We start from the raw sequence: 21,613 nt of genomic DNA, 5'->3' as shown, positions 1-21,613 counted from the left end.
CTAAAAATGCAGCTGCTGAACACTGAATGTTGGGCAAACATTACTGCAGAGCATCACCCGTAATCAAACAGAGGAGCTCCACAGAAAAGATTCCAGGTCCCATTTAGCGAGAGAAGCAAAACAACAAAAACAGAATACTACAAAAAATATTTTCCACTCCTTAGTATCAACAGGAAGTATGCAGTTAACACTTGGCAAAAAAATACAGGTTATTAAGTCTAAATGTTCTGACTTTCCTGGAGTTAACGTGGGACTGAAACAAAACCGCGACTTCTGTCACAGCAGCTGTTTCCAAGGTGCTTCCAGGGAGCAGGTCTCCCCCCGGCTCCCAGACCCAAGGCCCAAGGGCCAAGGCCTCGGCCGTCACGGCCGCTGGGCCCGGGCACGAGGCGGCTGCCGCCTCCGGGCGAAACGCTTCAAAGCCATTAAAATTTCGGGAGCGGTTTAATGCGGGGTGGGACAACCTCTGCGCAGCTGGCACGAAAACCAGCCGAAAACGGTGTGTATCTTCCCTGCAGCTACCAGGACGCGGCCTCCCTTCAGATTTGGGGGTATAAAACGTGAAAACGCGACAGGGAGGGGCGACGCGGCGCCTCCGCGCGCGGCCGTTGGCGACGCCCCGCCACGGCTGCGGGCGCGCGGCGCGGCGCGCCCCGGCCCGCGGCCGCTCGCGGCCGCCTCAGCGGGGAGCACCCCCGAGCCGGGGCCAGCAGGCGCGGCCCCCGCGGCCGAGGGGCTCGGAGGCGCCCGCGGGGAGCACAGAGCCCCGCCGCCGCCGCCCGGGGCCGCCGCGCCGCAGCCCCCCCCGCGCTACCTCCAGGCCCCGCGCGCCGTTGCTAGGGGCCCCTAGCAACAGCGCCCCGCGGCCTGTCCCCTGCGGAAAAGCGCTCTCCCGGGCGCGCTCTTCCGGCCCCGCGGCGGCCGAGCCCCAACACTTCCGTTCCGGGGGCTCGCAGGGCCGCGGAGCCCGCGAGGAGCCGGGCGGGCCGCGGCGGCGGGGCCGGAGCCGAGGGAGCGGGTGAGGCGCGGGGCGGCGCGCGGGAGCGGAGCGGAGCCCCGCGGCGGCGGCGGGTGCTGGGGCCCGGGCGGAGGGCGGGAGAGGCGCGCCGGCGGAGGGCGCGGGGCTGCGGGGGGCCCGGCCGCCCCGAGGGGGCCCGGGGCAGGTGCGGGGCGGGCGGGCGCGCTGCGGGGGAGGCCCGGGCCGCGGAGCGCTGCGGGCGCCGCAGGCCTTGGCCTCGCTCTGCCGTGCCCGGCTGCCGGGGCAGAGGTTAGCGAGCAGCCCCGTCGCGGCGGCTTGTCTGTCGGAGGTCGGCGGGCTCCCTGGCACTGCGGCGAACTTCACGGGAAAGTCCCGTGCCCTGACGGGGATTTTAAGTTGCCCGAAACGTGTATTGAAGTGCGGAGGGTTCGCTGCAGCGAGAGCGATTTTGGAGATTCTGCGTAGGTGGAATTGGTATTTACATCGTTACAGTTGCTCTCTGGAAAGTGCACTGCACGCATGCTTTTCACCGCACTTCGCGAGCGGTTATTTGGAGCCGACGGAGGTTTTCCTGTGCCGTTAGAGCAGCCTACCTCTTGTCAGCATCAATAAGGAAAGCGCTTCGGGGGCATCATAGTTGAACACCACAGTGCCATAAGACATTATATTGAAAAGAATCAGTTTGCAGGCGGGGAATGCATGTCAAATTACAGGGCCTCTTGCCCTCTCTGCTTCTGGAGGATTCTCAACAGTTGTAGGGGTTAGTCTAGGCACGACAAGCTTTCATTGAGACATAGGGTATAGTTTTCCCTTTGCATTATCTCAGATACATTTAAAAGCAAATTGACTATAAAATTTGTATGCATGTTGCTGAATTTTGTTTTTATTTTAAGGGAGATCCCTGATCCTTCAAGAGTTAGAACCTGAGGGCAGGGGGAATCAAAGCAAGCATAAGTATTCAATTTTACCAGAAAATAGCAACTAATTTTTCTGGAATTAATTTTAAATTTATATGGGGGAGTTAGCTGAGTCTTTCATTTTTGCTGTTTTTCAAATAAACTATGCTTGGTTTTATTTAAACACTTTGGATCACATCACAGGAATTATTGTTTGTTTGTTTTTGCTAAACATGACTGTTTTGTTACATCATTTCACAAGTGGGATCTGTGACATGAAAAAGTAAACTTAAATTAACTGAAACTAGGAATGACTTATTTCATCTTAAGTGATGCAGTACAGAATGCAAAAGGCAGTTCATAACTACTGCAGGCTGCTCAGTCTCCTGCATGTGGGCTGCTTTGAAGGCTAGAGAGGCCCCTGACTAATCTAGTCCAAAGGGTTTCACTATGTCTGTGATCGGGAATATGAATCTCTGCACACAATGCTAATTCCGTCTGGATCAGGTATGGGCATACATACAGCCATTACTCAGGTACATTACTCAGAGAACACAGTAGAAATTTTATGCCAGCAGCAGAGGATCAGACAATGTCCGTCCTGAAGAAAGCCTCGAAAAAAAATGTTAATCCATCAGTATTTTTTAAATAAATATGAACCTGCAGAGTGAGTCTAGACTGGACCAGCACTTACTATCTGGTGTATGGAGCCCCAAAGCCAGATTTTAGCCTAATTTTTCAGTCTCAAGCCTTGTTCCTGAAAGATTTCTTTTTTCTTTATATCATGCTGTCCGGAAATCTGTTTGGAGTTCTTGGTACTGTAATGAAAGAAAGAATAAAATCATCTGATTCAGTATAGAGAATATCTACTTTGAGTATTTTTTTCCTAAATAAGATCATACAGAATTTCCAGTAAATTAGTTCATTGTATATCAGATTTTTATTTATCAGGTGCAACATATTGTCTGTTTCAGCTAACCATGTCTTTAAATTCATCTACACTTTTAAATGAAGAAAACTCTCAAGGACTAAAAAGAAATACTGAATGTTTGGAAAGTCCAGAATTGCAGACTCCATCATCGTTTCAAGATAACCCACTTCAGCAATTACAGTTAGCATCGCAGGAAGTACTTGAAAAGGCAAAAAAGAGTGGGAGATCAAAGTGCCCACGATGCAGTAGTTCAAGGATGTTTTACTGTTATACATGCTTTGTTCCTGTTGAAACTGTCCCTACCAAAGAAATTCCGGTTGTGAAGGTTAATATCTCTTACATATTTTTTGTAATATTCTTGTGCCTGTTAAGCAGCTAGTGTATGTGACCATTTCTTTTCTGATTCATTTTTTATGATCATTCATCTTTAACACAGTAGCCATCATGTATGAATAAACTATAATTAGATAAAACTATTGTTCTTATTTAAGGAATTAATTGTGCAAGCACTGACAATGTTCCAGTCCCCATAAACATTTATGTATGTTCTAGATGAAAAGGATAAGCTAAAGCCACTTGGATTCTCATGCAAACGACTGTGTTTTCACTTAGTTTTTAAAAGCTTCTTATGCTGTTCTTACCTTCATTCTTCAGTTTGTAAGAATGCTGGCCACAACAGAGTGTACTGGGAACAGATGGTATCATCTGCCCATAACCAGGGCTGAATTTTACATAAAATGTGAGCCAAAAGGCATTCCTAAATGTAAAGGATGTTTAATTCAGATAACCACGCTTAAAGTAAAAATAAATAAATATTTTTAAAATCTAATGTTCTTCAGCTAAAATATATTGGAGAAACCATCGAATGTGACTGAGATACATTTTCCAAAATCACCTAGGAACAAAAAATGCATTTTGAAAACACTTTGAAAGCACTGTGAAAGTAATTTAGAAGTGCTCTGGAAATTTGATCTATTGGCTTTAGATGTATTTTAATTAAAATGGCCATTTTTGCAATAGGGTGAATATCTAACACAGATGCCTATTCATATTTGGGACCATTATATTGCTAAATTTAAACCTATATCTTCTTTACCTGATTGATGCTAGTACTAGAACTTTTACTACCCTGCTATTGCACCGTTCCAGATTGCATTCATTGTATACTTAGCTATTTACACGAATGGAGAGAAAGTGAGAGGTGCTTTTTTTCACTTGTTTCTAGTTTATTTCTAAATCCATTAAACCAAAAACATTCAGTGAGACTATTTGAAGCAAATATGTGTTAATTACATACCCATAAGGATTTCTCCTGGATTTTGTGTATGTTTTATATGTAGACATGTATATGATCATAAATCTTATTTCTAATTTTTTCCTTTCTTATTGTAGTTACCTTTGAAGATTGACATTATTAAACACCCAAATGAAACTGATGGCAAAAGCACTGCTGTACATGCTAAGCTCCTGGCACCTGATGATGTTACAATTTATAAATACCCTTGCATTCCAGAATACGAAGAAAAAAGGCATGAAGTAAGAAATACTGTGTAGATAACAGGGCTCTGTGCTGGGGAAATGCTGAGATATATTCTGTACTCCCTCCTGCAGCTGGGACTGCAGTCCCCTAAGAGGGACAGGGAGGAGAGCACTAGTGTGTTATCCCAGCCCACCCTTTGAGCTCTCTCAAAGCACATGCCCACAAGTATGGTTATGGACTGCCTGCCGAAGCTCAGAAATACTGTAGCACCGCCTAACCAGTTTGACTTTCTCATGTCTAGCACCTCAATAATTTGATTCATTGTGTACTGTGAGGACTATTTTACCCAAACCTGTGAAAGTATTCAACTTAATGCAAGTTAAACATTGTTAGGTGTCCTGCTCATCATATTCAGCTTCTGCAGGATTTAAATTTCGTTAAAATTTGTAACATTCACTATTACAGAGGAAATCCAGCAAATGTAACTGTTCTCTAGCTGAGCCAGCACAGAGCCTGAAAAAAAAGTGAGATAAAACTTGGGTGAGATGAAAGTGATATAAAAGCACATTTGAATGGTGTGATTAATCTGAAACCTAATGTTAACACATCTGATGTCATAATTAACACTTTCATTGTCTGATTACCTGAAAAAGGGGATAATGTACACAGCTCAGGGAGATGGTATTTTCTTCAGATAATGAAATGTCAAGGAAAGAATAAGAGGTACGGAGGCAGGGAGCTGAAAAAAGCAGAAAGAACGATGGGGAAGGTAGGCAAAATGGGAAGAGGTTGCAGTGACTTAGTACTGCCCAGGCTTTCCAAGTCACAGATTCTGAATGCAATAATAAGCTACTGAAGGAATACACTATCATAAGCAAAGGCAATCACTACTCTTTTTGATGTAACATATTTGTGAGAGCTGCAGTAGACAGAAGGACAGAACAGATTATTTTTTCTGACCCAAAAGCTGTGAATGAAAATAGGATAGAAACTATTCTTTATGGCCTTCCTGATCCATATGCTACAGTGACAAGTGAAATTCAAACTTCCTCTTGGCTGACACCATTGTTTGGATTAAAAAAACCTTTTTTTAACAGAAGTACTAGAGTCGGTAGTAGAGGCATGAAATGACATTTATGAAATATTCTAATATTCATTATTTTAATATAATCCCTTATGCTTTTAGACAATAGAATTTTTTTTATAAGAGATGCTCTCTTTCCTCTTCTGCTGTCTTAAATGTTTGTGGGTGGGGATAAGAAAGATTTTTATTTTTTCTTTAATGAAACAATTCTTAATATTTTATAAGAGTATCGGATTTTGATGACACTCTGATTTCTTTATTTTCTTCATTTAGATAGCACTTATCTTTCCTGGCCCCAATTCAATTTCAGTGAAAGATATTGCTTTCCATCTCCAAAAATATGCTAAGAAAGGTGTTTGTGACAGTGATGATGACTGTTCCAGAGAGCCATTTCTTAAGCAAGCAAAAATAGAACCTGAAGAAGAAAAAAATCTAAATGAATGTATCTCAAGCAACAGGAGTGAAGGCACTAGACTGAAGAAAATAATATTTATCGACAGTACCTGGAATCAAACTAACAAAATAATTACTGATGAACGACTTCAAGGTAAAAAAAAAAGTTGAAATGGAGGTTTTATTGTTACAAAAATGATTAAATCAAATATATATGTATAACAGACCTGAGCATGTTATAAGTGCATACCTAACTATAGATCTGAATAGGCATGAAAGATTCAGTATTTCAGTGCTGTAAAAGACTTCCTGAGCCAAAGACTCCATTTATTTTCATATCACTTTTTTTTTTTTTTTTTGCAAAATGATAATACTAGTATTAAGAAAGCATTTACATTTCTTTTCCCCCACTTGTCTATTGGAACAAATTTCCTGAATCTCACAGAATGGAAGCTGTCATGTTAGACAACACAGAAGAACAGTAGTCCTTTAAAGGAGCTGCGCAGGAAGCCAGAAAGGTTTCCTTTGTAGGTGGCTATCTTGTTTTTTCATTTCCTAGTGAGTAAAGGCCAGGAGAATTTTCTGGATATGTTTGTGTTCCCAGGCAGAGAGGCCACTGGCAAAGATGCTTTTTTCCTTTTTCTAGTAAAGTTCTTTGTTTCAGTCATTCAATGACATCAGTATTATCCAGTCAAAAGAGGAATGCCTGCCTGCCCCCAACACCCTCCAATCTTTGAAAGCAAAAATTTAGAATTCTGCAAAGGTTTTTTGTCTTAGGTTCATTAAAGAAGGTTACATTTAAGTATTCTGAAGAAAACCACAAAATATAAAACAATTTAGCAGTGGCATTCCTTTTTTTTTTTGAGATAGGAGTTTGAAAATACTTTCATTAGTTTAAAAGGTGTACTTAGCTGGTAGTATCAAGTTTGTATGTAATATATATATCTGCTTAGTAGTGCCTGCTTTCCGCTGGCCCCTGCAAGGCTTTCACAGGCTTCTTACATGGAAGATGAATGCTGCCTTGCTGCCTAGCCAGGTCGTTAAGGAATTCCACATATTAGTATAACTTATTGGCTGATTAAAATTTCATTACCAAATATTTAGTTTAACACAAAACATTCTCTGTCAAATAAATGGAAGTATTACTGTAAAGATTAGAGCTATTGCATGTTGTAGTTTACTGTAAAGATTAGAGCTATTGCATGTTGTAGTTTACTGTAAAGTATTTAGAACTTTTATAGAAAGGACAAACTTTAGAAAGTTAACAGTCAGCCAAGGGAACTGAAGATTTCCATGGAAGCTTATGCAGTATATCAGCCAAAAATTAGTGATTGTTGTTATTTTGTAGCTTTTACACCATGGTTTCCAGTTGGCCTATGTGAATGCTGATCCAGTGGACCCTTCCCTCATTTCTAGAACTTCATCTCTGTTCCAGTTGTATTCCAGACCTCTGTTTCCCTGAGCACCTTCCACTCCTTTCAGAAGTGCTCTAAGAGGTGTGACTGGTGTCGTGTGAGTCAGTCTCGCTTTTATCCAGCCCCAAGAAAAAATTCTACCCTCCATACAGCAGGTATACGTAGTGTATACACCTGGTGCATTCACTGCTTTCCTTAGTGCCTGTTATACAGGACGTAAGTTGTATTCATATTCCTTTTAGAGATAGATATATAGCAATTTTGCCTTTCAAGATGGATGGGGACAAAATTTCCTCAGACATAAACTGAAGGAATGTGCATGTCATATGCACATGAAAACTAGAGGACTGTTGTGATTTTTCAGTTCTCCTACAAATTAAGTCATCATCCAACATAATATTCCTGAGATATTAAAGTTCAAAAAGGAATGTTTGTAATTCCAAATAAGAAGTTACTGCAGTGCTGATTCAAAAAGATGAAGTTATGAGAAATACTGGATGGGAACTATTAATGAAGTAAGCCAAGAAAACGTAAAATAAAGCCTGTGTCTTGTAGGCCTGGATTGATATATGGAGTAAATCTAGCTAATTGCACTGCAAGAGAAAGCAATTGAGTCTATCCATCTTAAAAATAGGCAATCTAGAAAACTTGGACAAAACAAAATACTTCTGTATCTTCTTAGAAAAGTGGTGTAATATATCTTTAGAAAGCAAAACCAAATCAGTTGCATTAAAGACAGGAAATATTTGAAAGTTGGTAATGTTTAGGATTGATTACTTCATTAGAAGTGAAATGATCACTAGATCAGAAAGGAAACAGTTATATTTAGTATTAACGATTACTTTCTCATATGAGTGATGAAGTATATCGGCAACATCAACGTGGTTGTTAAAGAAATAGATTGCTTTGGTATTTTTTCTCTCAATTTGACCTATTTTGTATTAGCCAAATGTCCTATATCAGCTTATAGATTCTCTTGTACAAGGGTGTTTAATAAACCAACTTTGTTTTTTTAAGTTTCTGTGCTTGCCTTCAGTTCTGCAAGAAAATGGTACCCGTTGTGCTTATGCATAGTCAGGATATTTGAGGGCAGAAAGGTAATGTTCTCTGAGGCCAGCTTCCCCCCAGCCTCTTTTTCTGATAAATCTCTTGCCCTCATCTCACATGTTTGTCTCTCCTCTTCCCTCAAAATAAAACTTTTGGGCATGCAATGCAAAGAAAAGTGAGAACTCTGTTATGAGTTTCTACAGTCTTTTCACAATAGCATGCACTGCGTTCTGTCTGTGAGTTTAATATATATTCAGGGGCCACAGCACAGAGGCAAGGTGAATCCAAGGAATGTGAATCCCTTCTGCCTTCACCTTAAATCCTTAAGTTACTCACAAAAGTTGGGAAATTAGAAGTTCATTTAGGAAAGCAGTGGAATTCTTGTCTGAAATACCAGTTTCAAGATGGTACTAAGACCTCTTGTAGGAAATTAACTAATCTAATTAAAATAAGGATACGCACATTGGCAGGAGCTTTTAGACTAAGTCACTTGCCTCTTGAAAAAAAAGAAAAACTAGCCATAGGAGCAAACCACAGTTAGTCGTTCCAAAATTTTCAGCACACTGGTATTTCTTGAACTAGTGAATCTCCCAATCCACTATACAAATATTCCATAAGACCAAGAGGGGATTGAAGGCCCTGAGTAAACAAAAGGCTTCATCATGTGTTTAAAATGGACAATGTACATATGTTTTGTTGATAAGGACCCAAGTCTCCCTTAGATGTAACATCAGTGACTAAATATGATTAAATATGATCTTGCAGGTTTGGGCATTCTATTATTATAATGAAGTAGCACAGGGATTATTTTGTATATATATACATATAATTAGATGTAGCATATGGAAAAAGTATGGAGGATGAAGGAGAGGTGGGAGATCTCTCTGAAAGGTGTTTGTATGTCTCTAATAATCCTATTGGCTGCCAGAAGGCATATATACAGGAGGATAACTTTTATAAGCGAAAATTTAGTTTACATTCAGTAGCCAAGTGGATTTAAAGGTAGCTGTATTTTCATCTTGCTTGATCTTAGATTTACACAAACATTTACTTCTAATGAGCTCAAAGTATGTGGATGCTAAAAAAAAAAAAAAAGCACATGTTGATTTCCTTCATAGTTTAAGTTGCTTTCATAAGAACAACCAATGTTTGTAATAAAACATAGCCTTTGGCTGTACAGATACAGTACAAAGATGATGGAAATATGCTCAGTAAGCTGTAACCCTTAATCCCTCATGAAGTATTTGTCCCAAAACTCAGACTCTGTGTTGGAAATTAACTGATCCTGCATTTGCGGTAGGTTCAGTAGCATCAGTGATCTTGCGTTCAATGAACTTATGTTTATATTCAAACCATGAATAGGTGGGAATTTATGTTGGAGGAATGCTCCTCTAAATTTTGTTCATTGCTCTTGAAGTGGAAACATCATTGAATCTGATGAGAGTTTTCACTTTCATTAGGGCTGAGACTTCACTCTTATTTTTTTCTCCTGGATCTAAGGCTACCCTTGTTCAAAGTAAGAAAAGGCAAGCATTGAAACCTCCTGTGGGAAACAAACTGATATAGTTAAAATAGTAATCAAAAACTGCATTAAGTGTGAGATTATTAGGGGCAATAGATTATATTATTTTGAATTTTAAGTTTTGAAGTGCCAACAATAGCATGTAAATTCAGTGACGGAAACTCCTGTTATTCAGTTTAAAAAAATGCTGTAGAAGATTTCTCTTACTGTGCAAGTTATCATATGTTATTAACTGCAGAGCAAATGGCTAAGTCCATCTTGCTGTTACACTGTAAAGTTAAATGTAGTCTGAAAGTAAAGAGGATAGACTTTCAAGTTCTGGGCTATAGACCAATTTGGGCTTTGGAGTTTGGGCCATATTGGAAAGAGTCCAAACTTACCTGTCTATAAGTTCTAGGTAGTTCTCAGACAATGTTATTACTGATACTAAACCCTCCCAAGATGCAAATTTTCTATCTTAATTTTAACATTTAAAAAAAAAAGATAACTTTACAACCTGATCTTGTTATTATTGATAGTAATATATGCTATTCTTTCTAATCCAACCGTCCACTCCTGTTTACAAAGCAGTTACTCAGTAATATGTTTTATTTTGAGTAATTTGTGCCTCTTAAGGAATACCAAATGAAGATACACATTTAATATTCATCTGATGAATAAGAAATTATAGACAGAAACTATCGGAGATAGAAGATTCTCATATGCCATACATATCCATACATGCCATGAATATCTTGCTTTCAACTCAAGCTAGGAAACTTTTAGTTTCTAATAAGTAGATTTGAAATAAATTACTGGCCAGATTTTGTCATTCTTGCTCCTGAGTAATTCAAGTGCGATTATTACAGTTATTTAACAAGCATAAATTAAGTGTCTAGCTCTTAGCAAACAGAAATATTCCTCATCAGAATTCAGAAAAGCTATGGCAGTCTGAAGGACTCTGTTTTACACTCAAAAGTATTAACCTTGCAAAAGATAAAGTTTATACATCACTTTATGAACACTGCTCAGTAATAGGTGTGCATTTCACTCTTGCCGTGTGATCGGACTCTGCATCCAAACTGCAGTTCACACAGTGAGGCTGTATGGATGAAAGGATACCCTACACATTTTAAATGTAAGTGTGGGGATTTTAACCTAGCTCCTACAGCATTTTTCATCAAATTTCAGTGTGATCTATAAAGGAGGATAATAATATTACCCCCATTTTACAGATGAAAAACAGATATATATAGAGAGAGAAGTGATTTTTCATGCAGGCTAGCAGCAAAGCCAAAACCAAAACACAACCAAAGACTTGTTTGGTGCCCTATCAAATCTGCGTCATCTAATCTACGTCAGTTTTTTTTCTTGACAGGGCTGCTACAAATTGAGTTGAAAACAAGAAAAACTTGCTTTTGGCGTCATCAGAAGGGAAAGCCAGATACATACCTTTCCACAATAGAAGCAATTTATTATTTCCTTGTGGACTATCATCAGGAGATTTTGAAAGAGAACTACAAAGGACAATATGATAATCTGCTTTTTTTCTTTTCATTTATGTACACATTGATTAAAAATGCTAAGTGTTGTGCAGGGAAAGAATGACCAAGATGACCATCCATAGGTGAGTAACACGATATTTTGTTTCTTTTGTAAAGATAAACTGCACAAATGCAACTACTTTTTATCTATCTGAAATCTGGAAATAGATTGTATTCTTAATAATGTTTATAGTGTTGCTCCAAATATATAGTGAAGACCTCATGTTGTGCACACATAAGGCTTTAGAACTACTCAGATGAGCAATCCCATTAAAATTACTTATTTGAAAACAGCTTTGCTTTGCTAAATATGCTGTGTTTGAACCTACAGTCCTAATCTGCTAGGCACAGTGAGAGGACTGCCTGAGGTGGGGATTGGAAGACTTGGCCCTCATCCCATAAAGGGTGATCTCTCCAACTCTTAAAAAAGAATTGGCTCCCTTTTTCTTTTTTTTTTTTAATTGCTCAGATGATTTCTTTGTGTTTTACCCAGTAAGACTGACTTTACTTTCACGACATCAAAAACTTACTGAAATGATTAGGATGGTATTAATTAGGGTGAAAAGACAACAAAATGAAAGGCCACATTAACTGAGTGAATGGCATATAAATGATATACTTCGAGATTACTTCTGGAAAATTGTCCTAGTAATAGAAACGAGCTATCTGTTTAAACATCATTGTACAATGCATGATTTCTCTAAAGAACCATTCACATATATTTGTATTAAGATTATCCTCAACTTCTTGAATAATTTTAGATTTCTTCAAACAGAAATAAATTTCCTTACACCTTTTTTATTATTATTATATAATAGGATTATTATTTTTAGGAGCAGTAACTTCTCTCATTATGGCATATCACAGACAGTGAATCTTTGTAAATGCCACATACTTGTGTATTAAGCAGCCAAAAGGGCTAATTGCACTGTTGGGGTTGTCTGAAAATGCAGATCTGTTTGCAGGACCTAAACCTAAGTAATTTACAGAGAAGAGAAATAAGAGAAAAGGTGGTTCTGACCACAAGGTTTCTGACAGATCTTCCTTACTTTAGGCAGAGTATGAATCTACTGTGTTATTTCTTTTGCTATAATAGTGCAGATTTGCTCAGCATAAGTAAGACTTTGTCTGCAGTGAATAAATTTTTGCTGGTATGTATAGGACTGTGCTGGCAGAGCTGTCATATATGGATGTAATTACGTACATGTGCCTTTGCCAGACTATACCAGTACAGGTTGTGCTGGCACAGGAAATAGACCTAGGCAATATCTTTACAAGCAGAGCTATACAAATATATTCACTTTATACTAGGATGTTCTGTCACAAAATTTATGTTGGTGAAAGATTATAGTCTTAAAAAAACACTTAAGCTAGAAAAAAATCTTTAAGCACAGGTCTGATGTAAGTAAAATGGATAAGTATTTCTGAATATTTTCAGAAATGTGTTATGGAAGAAAAAAACTGTAAATCTTGTGAAAGTGACACAGATTGAAAAACTATTATAGATTATTTTTAAACAAAAACTCTGAAGCTTATTTTTATTGTATATTTTCCTCAACAAATTTGGGTAAATTATTATCTGTCATGTACTGTCCAGGAGGGCGCCCTCACACCTGGGTGAGCACAGAAACAGTGCCTTGAAAACCAGTTTAAGAAATTGTTTTTACACTTATACAGAAATCCATACAGGCTCTAACAACTAATTTGTACTGTGTTTTTTTTTTAATGCATCAAGATATTGAATAAATCAAAATAAATATTGCTTGAAATACAAACTACAGGTACACTTTTTCTGCAGGTCATACTTACCTCCAGGTGTGTGTGCTCATCTGCACAAGTGAACACATATAAAAGATGCATTTCTTTGGACAACCAAAACACTTCACTCCCCTTTGCACAAAGAAATGCTGGTTAAGTTATATGGATGTATATGAAGTGCAGGTGAACTACCACAGCACTACAAGAAACAGGCTTGAAGTCAGTGTGAGAAACAGCATTTTAAATACACACGTATAATGGCACAGCTGTTCAATAAGCTACGAGTTCATGTGCCAGCCAGTGAGAAAAATCAGCAGTCATGTTTCAGTGCTATTGGAACAACACATTTCTTACTCATTTGGTTCTTATTGCTATTGAGAGGTTATTTTGGCTTTTTACAGTGATTAATGCTATTTCCTTTGGTATGAATTTTGATAGTCTTTTGACATTTCCATCTGTTCTTGTATTTCTTAATCAAAGATTGCGTTAATATTTTCTGAAAATCACAGAAGTGTAATAGCTTGAGAAGGAAACTTTCACCCACTTTAAACAAACAAAAATAAAATGAACCCACTGACCTAATGTTTTACAAGAACCAGAGAGAAAAATCTGGGGGGGGAGTTACTTCCAAGACACATTTCCCTGAAAACATGTTTTTTTATTTAAGAAGTAGAGGTCAGATAAAAGCTTATATAAGCTGGTCTTTGTTACTTTTGAAAAATAGTTTCATAAGGTTAAAAATGTTTTCCAAATTCAAGTTTTGTGTACCTCGCTTTATTTGAACAATGGGAATTAAAAATTGATTCCGAAAGTAAATCGATTTTAATTCTTAGATGAAATCAATGTACAGAAAAGAGTTTAAAACTGGAACACTGTGTGTCCAGAAATTGGGTTCAGATATTTTTTCTTCCAATGTAACTTTGATGTAAGGCAAGAGTAATTCTTACACTAAGTGATACAGGCACATCTAATGTCCGTAATTAATTACGGACTGTTGATACCCCTGTGATAACCTCTTAGGAGGGCAGGAAGGAGGCTGTTGTCACTTCAGCTGCAAGTCTGTCTGAGCAGCAGATGTAATTCCCCCTTCTCTCCCATCTTCCATTCTCCCCTCAGTTAAAAGATTTAAATCCACCGTTTAATTTAAATACTGGCATAAGCTGAACCAGCCAAGTTATCCACCTCACACTAAAAATGTCTCAATACCTCTGATACGTTTTCCAGCTTTTAGACCAAAGAGTAGTGCTGTACTGCCAAATGAAAGCAATCAAGTGGTTAATCCTTTCAAGTGCAATTAGCAGCACTGACCTCCCTGTTCTTTAAAATGAGGGTCATGGGGAGGTAAAGGCCAGTTCTGGGCCTTTTCTTTCATATCATAATACCCCTTCACTAACTATCTCTTCTGTTTCCAGAAAACATCAGAGAGCAAGGGGGAAAAACAGGCTTCCACTTCCATTAGCAGTAACTTAAACAGCCATAAGTTAAAGGGGGAGGAAAAGGAAGAGCATCTCTATCTATCTCCTTTCACAACAGAAGACATCTGGCCTCCTGTGGGGAGGCCCCAGATAACAAAGAACCTGTCAGGACAAACCTCTGAGATGTGTTCAGAGAGCCATTTTACCTGCAGTCTGGCTCATTCATTTCCTGCCACTGAAGCCATCTGCTTTTGCTTATTGTGGGTATTTTTGTTCTTTGTTTGGCCAGGAGTGTAAAGTGGCTTCCCTTTAGCATGCCTGTGTGCTTGGTCAGAGGGAGGATTTAATCCTCTTCTGAGAGTGAATAAGAGAAGGAGCTGCAAAAAATAATTCCTTTCCTGGAAGGTAGCACAAAAGTCATCCAAGCCTAGGTTGAATAAAAGGTCATGTCAGTGCATGGGGTAAAGATACATTGGGCTTGAAATGAGATGACAACTCGGAATCTACAGCAGAAGACTTCCAAAGCACTTGTAATCTCACCTGATTTAAATCCTTTGCCACTGCTTCTTGCAGATTTTTTCAGTTTGAGTCCATCTTGATTTTCAGGTTTCACATAGGCTTCTTTAGCCCCAATTGCAGAGTAACATATTAATCCATTCATGCTTTCCTCTGACACTGCATTTCAGTATTTATGCTCAAGTTCTTGTTTGAATGCTTTAAAAAGCAATTGTCTACCTTAGTAGATGAAGGTTTTAGCATACTTATATAAAATGTAACGTTATGTGAAAATCTACTCCATCTGTCCCAATCTTTGAAAGTACCAAAACAAGGGGAAAAAAGCTTCCTGTGAGTTTCCCGTCACCTACCATAATGTAGTTACTACACCCTCAAGCATCATTAATTTCTGTGTCTCAACATATTCCAAAAAGCAGTGTATCCGCTGAATTCTTCCACCTTGTTTTGACACACACAACTTTAAGTGACGGCAGCAATGTTAAAGCAGGAAAACTTTCATCACTAAGATGAGAAGATTATGTGGCAATAAGACACTTTGATCTGCTGATACTAGAATAGGAGGTTACCATTAAGGCACTGAATGACAGTGGCTAAGTCACTGTGTCAGTGTAATCCCTAAGCTGTTATCCCTTGTCCTGAGAGACATTATTTCAATGCAATTCCAATGCTGTCAAACTTTGTCATTAGTAATAATGCTGATTTTGATTGGTGACATTTAGTAATGCCAACATTCAAGATAAGCTTTTATATGAAAAATTTTACGACATTCTTCCTGCTCACTTGTTGTGAGGGATGACATATTACTGCCATTTTAAAATGGGTTCTGAAGAGAAATCAGATGCTGTAAGATTCTGAAAGAAGTAATGTTTCATATGAAACTTTAAAAACACTCATAGCTAAGAGCATGGTTTCTTTACCAGTATCTATCATCAGAGAAAATTCAAATAATCCTAGAGCCCCAGAGCAACAACTGGGAACCACTTCTGTAATGCAAAACAAACAAAATATTTTTACATTACTGAAAATTGACATCTTTGTCTAACTTTAGCAATAGTGGTGCTACCACCACATTCAAATCAACGTACTCCAGCCATAATTTTACTGCTAACTTTTCAGGCCACTCATGTTGCAATAGGAGGTTTAGAAATGTACCACGGAAGACTGAACAGAAGAGAACACTCCCACCATTATACCTGAGTTTGAGTCCTGCTCTACCTATGAATCTATGTGCTTCACTTTTCTCACCTATAAAATTAATTTCTGCCTGTGAGTGAGCTATACAGAGTGTATGTATAAATATATTTACCTCCCCCCTAGTAATCAATGCATTAGATGGGGCAAACCAAAGATTTTCTCTCTTGGTGTTTCTGTCATAGGGAACATAAAGAAAATCAAAAAGTGGAGTATCAGAGCTTGCAAGATTAAAGAAATAATCTGCTATAGGTATAGAGCAAATGTATATTTTAATTAAATACAGTCATACAGTGGAGTCTATTAAGGCACACAGGTGAGTTATCTGACTAGAAATTAATTTATGTTTGGATACTTTTCAGTTTTTTAAAATGGTTGTGTATAAATTAAGGCTGGATATGCTTCCATACTATACACTGAAAAATACAAATGATATTTCATACCTTTATACCATTCTAAATATTACTGTTAAGGAGTATAGTACAGTTCCATAATCCTGTCTTGTAAAGCATCACATTTTCTTTGCGTTTCCAAGCAGCACTGAAGCATTAGGTTTGTTAAAAATAAGGTTATCCACTGCTGCATAATCAACTCCAAGTGTGCGCTTCATTACGGTGACCTGTAAAATATCTCTGAAAGCTTTCAAGAAATAAACAAGTTGCATTATGTGACCACGTTATATCTGCTTATTAGTTCTGAAATAATGCATCATATTCTATAAAATCTACATTCAGTAATGAATGCTTGTGTACAATAAAATCATTTAGCAGTGGTAGCAGCACACATTTTATATTCATTTTTTCCATAGAACAAGCTATGGAACTTTCTGTCCTGAAAGATTGCAGTAAGGGTGGGGTTTTTTTGTATGTGTGTAAACTGAACAAATATCTTCTTCTGCAACTTTTCAACCATGTCTCAATAAAAAGTTGTAACTTTTTAAATCACATAAAAATACTCTAGAGCAATTAAGAAGTTACACTACTTAAAGTACAATAGGAAATTAAATAGATAAAATACAGCTAGGCAAATCTATATATCAATGCATATTTCACTTGATGACCCCTGACTAACAGATTGCCATCGGATCTTATAATGAACTAAACAGAACCTGAGCTCCAAATCACTGAGAAAAGACAGCAGCAACACTTTTCAAGCTAGACTGTAGATGTTATTGACATCACTGACTAGACTGAATGAAAGCTACTGATCTTATTAATCATGAAATTTTGAAGCAGCACCACCAATATTACAGTTCCCCAAACATCAAGCATTGGAATCAACAGACTAATACGAGGAATGAATGACAGCACCTTTGTCTTATGCAGTTTTTCTCTCAGAGTGTCTTCTGTTCATCTCCTGTCTATACCTTGAACATATGTATGCCCAAATTCAGTTAATTCATGCCTTTGACTGGATCATTCCCTGGTAAAGACCAGGCAATTCTGAGGAACACAACAAGAACACTAATCTCTTATCCCCCATACAAATATACTGAGCAGACTCAGTTTGTGAAGTCTGTACCAATCAGCACAGTTGTTACAGCTTGCAGTATCATAAATTTTAAAGGAAAACTAGTCTCAACTACGACAGGTCTTTGAGATGCGTTGTCCTCAAGTGCACTCACAGTCTGGCTTCAGTCAGCTTTTTTGGCCCTACCACTATAGGAAAGCATACTCATCTCTCTCTCTGTGTAGAATACATGGTCTTTCAAAAAGGCTTAGTGCACCAATACAGTTCCTCTTATTTCTAGATGCTCAAACTTTCCTAGCACGAATCTAAAGTACGGAGAAATATGAACAGCTTGTGAAAGTGCATATGCATCTCAAAGAACCTCCAGTTTCAGCTCAGTAATCTTCCTTTCTTCTTCAAGTGATTCTTCAGTAAGTTCATGCACACTAGGTATGACTAAGCAGTGCTGACAGACAGAATGACAGGGATTTTACTTCAGTTCTAACTCAGCTGAACCCAGATCCAGAACTCAGGCCAGAATCTTGCATTTGTGAGAAGGGCCTAACTGTATAGCTCGTGGATGTAACATGCCATGATGTGGTAGACAAAACATCTGGCACACATTTCAAATGGTGCAAGACTCCAGCACAATGACACATACATGAATCTGTTCTAGGGACCACAGACATTGTGCCCTGAATCTGTTGGGAAGGAGTCTGGGCCTAGCACAAGTGTTTTTTACTGTGGCTTCAGACAGGGGTTAAAAGGGTTTTCCCCTGCAGGCAGAAAGATAAGCACATCCACCCACAACAGAATAAAAGTCCATGAGGCTTCTTACCACTTACTACAAGCAGGGCATGCCAAGAAACCAAAGGGAAAAAACAGGTTATACCAAAACAACTAAAGAGTAAAACTGCAAAGAAGAATTTAATAATAAAAGAGCATTGAACGGCAGAGAAATTCTGACTCATCTGCACGGAACGGTGTGGACCATGCTCTCCCATTTGCTTAGCAATGCACTAGAGAAAGGAGCAAGAGTGCACCCCTATTAATATTAAAATAAATGCATTTGCCTCAAGTGATTGCATGCATGAACACCCACAGGGAATGTGCATGTGTATGACCCTGGATGGAAAATTCATGTTGTATATGATGCAAAGTGATGCTTGCTTTGCTCTTTCAATTACTGACTGAAGAATAAAACCAGCAAATTAGTTTTATACTGTTTTTCTGATGTTTTGCTTTTTGATTAATAATATTTTAATAGTTTAAAAATTCTTGATTTCATGCTAATATTTATTTTAGTATCATTATATTACAAATATTTTAGTATCATTATATTACAAATAGCATGTAAAGCTATTAATGTAACTAAACTTTATAATACACCTACTATCCTACCAAACTGAGATAAGACCTGACCTTCACTCTGTGAGAATAAGTTTTTGGGCATGTGATCTGGAATATTATATAACTTAATCTAACAAAACAAGTTGTCTGTGAGGTAAATAACATGGAATTCCTATACTCCTTTCATTTTTTCACTATGTTTTAAGATTTTTGTTTTAATCTTAACGTCTGTATGTCTCAGTACCATCTCCAACACACATGCTATCACACTCATTGTATATAATGTCTAGTCATGTTTCATGTCTGCATCTACTAATGTCTACAAGCCATGGTAGTAACGTACTTTAGCACTCCTGAGGCTTTCATCATAATGAGTTAAAAAAGCTGATTTCCATACGGAAAACCTTACTTTTACTCAATTCATTAAAAATAGAATTGTAAAAAACATTCCTAGGATTCACTCCATTTTGAAGTGTATCTATCTCATATAATCACTGAGACCTTTTACTTTTCTTGAATGCTACCTTCACAGCCTGAAGATCTGCTTTAGTGCAACAATTTCTGAATCTCTATATCATTTGCTTTGGAGACAGACGCTAATGAACTGGGCAGAATTGGGGTCTTTTTCACTTTAAAAAAAATAAAATAAAATAAAAACAAAATATTCTCAGTGTCTTTCCCACAACAGAACAATATTTTGAGGTGCAGCAAAACAGTTTGCTCAAGCTGAAACTACAGAATTCATTTCAAATGTTGTTAATGGTAAATAAAAATACTGCATTTCAAAAACATCAAAAATGTTTTATTTCTTTCAAAAATTATCTTGGGGGCTTCCGTTTCCTGACTAAATAGTTTGCCAAATTCAACATAAGTTCTAGTTGACCTGAACCTGCATTTTCCAGGAATTCCTCTATTCAACTGAAACATTTTATCTAGCTCTGTTCACATGCTTCCTTTGAGCAAAATCAATGCTGTGGTGTCAATTTTTTCTATTTACAGCAGACAAGGAAGCAAACTGATACACTTCAATCTGCAGAAATCTCATGTAAAGCACCTCAGTCTACTCTTTGTAGCAACTGGATTGTATCACTTTCTCTCTTAACCCCACACGAGTCTACGTGTGCCCCAGAGTACTGGCTTCAATCTGCATGGCAGTGTCAGTTAAGAGTATAAAAACGGCCACATTCTTGTCTGTCACAACTGTGTTGGCAAAAACCATAACAGAAATGATTACATTGCCAAAAGCTTCCTTTTTTTCTGAATATTGTATTCTTAATCTGGTTTAAACCCAATGCCTGGATTGGCTGCTAGGAGATCTGCCAACAAAACTGTACTGCCAAACTCCTAAATGCAGAAAAATCTCTAATGTAAGCATAGCCTGTTTTGCTCATTTTAAATTTTAAAAGGAAAATCCATTGAAAAATAAAACCCCTTAAGATACAATCCAATCTTGAATCTTTGAAGTCCATAAAAACAAATGCAGCAGATTCAAGGCACTGTGAAATGCTGCAGCTGTTCATATGGAAGGTCCTACAGAAATGGCCAGGATTTCTTTCCCCAGGACTCTGCAGAGTTCTGCCCCTCTGTGTAGGCAGTGCCCATGTTTAGTTAAACATGTATATCCATCCTGTGCCTATGTATATGTATATGCCTGTGTATATCCATCCTGCATAGGAGGTGCCAATTTAGAAAAGACACTTCTTGTTCATCTTTCTATGTGGTGGCACTTTTCTTGTGAGACAGGTATAATCCATGATCAATACTGTACTGAATTCTGTCACTGTTTTTTAAGTACCTGTTCTGCTTTGCAGAGTTCCAGCACTGTCCTGCGCCAGTGACGACAGAACTGGAATCTTCCTGTGCTGCTGAGTTCACCGTGTCGTTTACACCAATGACCAGAGCCAAGTCCATATCTGAAACAAAAAGGAAATATATTGCAAAATGTATTATTTATAACTTGAAGCAGTGGCTTTTCTTTTATCAAGGCAACACCAAAGCACATTAATCAAGCGTACAATAAACGATGACAGTTTGTTGTTTCATCTAAATGAAAAAATTAGGTCCATCTGTTGGTGTTCAAACCTAGAATAAAATCTTGGCAGTTACATGTGCTAATGAAAGCTATTATAATATTTTTGTGCATTCTCTGTGTAAGATTCCATGAAAATAAATACTCCTAAGATTTAACAGGCAATCTTACACAAGGCCCTTGTGAGGTCGCTAAATAGAGCACATATGTGGTATCCGAGTATGACTTCCATAATATTATAACATGTAGTTTATTTCAACACCATTCACTTACAGTCTAATTCTACAATTCTGTTCAGTGCCTCATTTCCATTGCTCTGCATGTGAGAAGCAATCCACTTGCACACAGGCCATTGTAGGTCCAGAGATTCCACATCTTGGGTTAAGATGGTAGAACACAGTTCTAAAATTTACAAATAATTCCTAAAAGCTCTGGCCACCACAGTGCTCATGAATGGTTGGTGTATGTCTAGTGCAACTCTTCTGATGACGCAGGGTTTAGTTTGGAGCTGCAGCATCAGTGTATCAACTAGATCTCCCTTATCCTCATGCTCACTGAATCCTTCAAGTAACTCTTAATGGTTTTGTGTTATGCAACTTCTGCAAAAGCAGCAGTGACTCCTCTGCCAAATATAC

The 21,613-nt window shown here is 38.2% G+C and overlaps 1 protein-coding gene across 3 annotated transcripts; it reads left to right on the top strand.

The window, feature by feature from the left end:
- Nucleotides 1-944: 944 nt before the first annotated feature.
- DTWD1 (DTW domain containing 1) lies at nt 945-20,844 on the top strand. Of its 3 annotated transcripts, none has more exons than XM_067305324.1 (6): nt 945-1,018; nt 2,850-3,131; nt 4,199-4,342; nt 5,644-5,917; nt 11,105-11,353; nt 20,761-20,844. In XM_067305324.1, exons 2-5 carry the CDS (start codon nt 2,856-2,858, stop codon nt 11,332-11,334), a joined length of 924 nt encoding a protein of 307 aa, XP_067161425.1. In that variant the 5' UTR covers nt 945-1,018; nt 2,850-2,855; the 3' UTR covers nt 11,335-11,353; nt 20,761-20,844. The 3 variants fall into 3 exon arrangements, with proteins under 3 accessions (XP_067161425.1, XP_013812661.1, XP_013812663.1); XM_013957207.2 differs by lacking the exon at nt 945-1,018 and adding an exon at nt 1,364-1,440; XM_013957209.2 differs by lacking the exon at nt 945-1,018 and adding an exon at nt 2,266-2,382 and having other exon boundaries at nt 2,890-3,131.
- The last annotated feature ends 769 nt before the right edge of the window (nt 20,845-21,613 follow it).

Source organism: Apteryx mantelli, chromosome 15 (genome assembly GCF_036417845.1).
Source record: "Apteryx mantelli isolate bAptMan1 chromosome 15, bAptMan1.hap1, whole genome shotgun sequence".
In the NCBI taxonomy this organism is placed as follows: Eukaryota; Metazoa; Chordata; class Aves; order Apterygiformes; family Apterygidae; genus Apteryx; species Apteryx mantelli.
This window is presented reverse-complemented; position numbering and strand designations above follow the sequence as displayed.

Bases quoted from the DNA above. Each gene is read 5' to 3' on its own strand.
- DTWD1 (XM_067305324.1), top strand. From the start codon at position 2,856: ATGTCTTTAAATTCATCTACACTTTTAAATGAAGAAAACTCTCAAGGA. The intron at 4,343-5,643 runs GTAAGAAATACT...TTCTTCATTTAG, and splicing joins ACGAAGAAAAAAGGCATGAA to ATAGCACTTATCTTTCCTGG. The intron at 5,918-11,104 runs GTAAAAAAAAAA...TTTTCTTGACAG, and splicing joins TACTGATGAACGACTTCAAG to GGCTGCTACAAATTGAGTTG.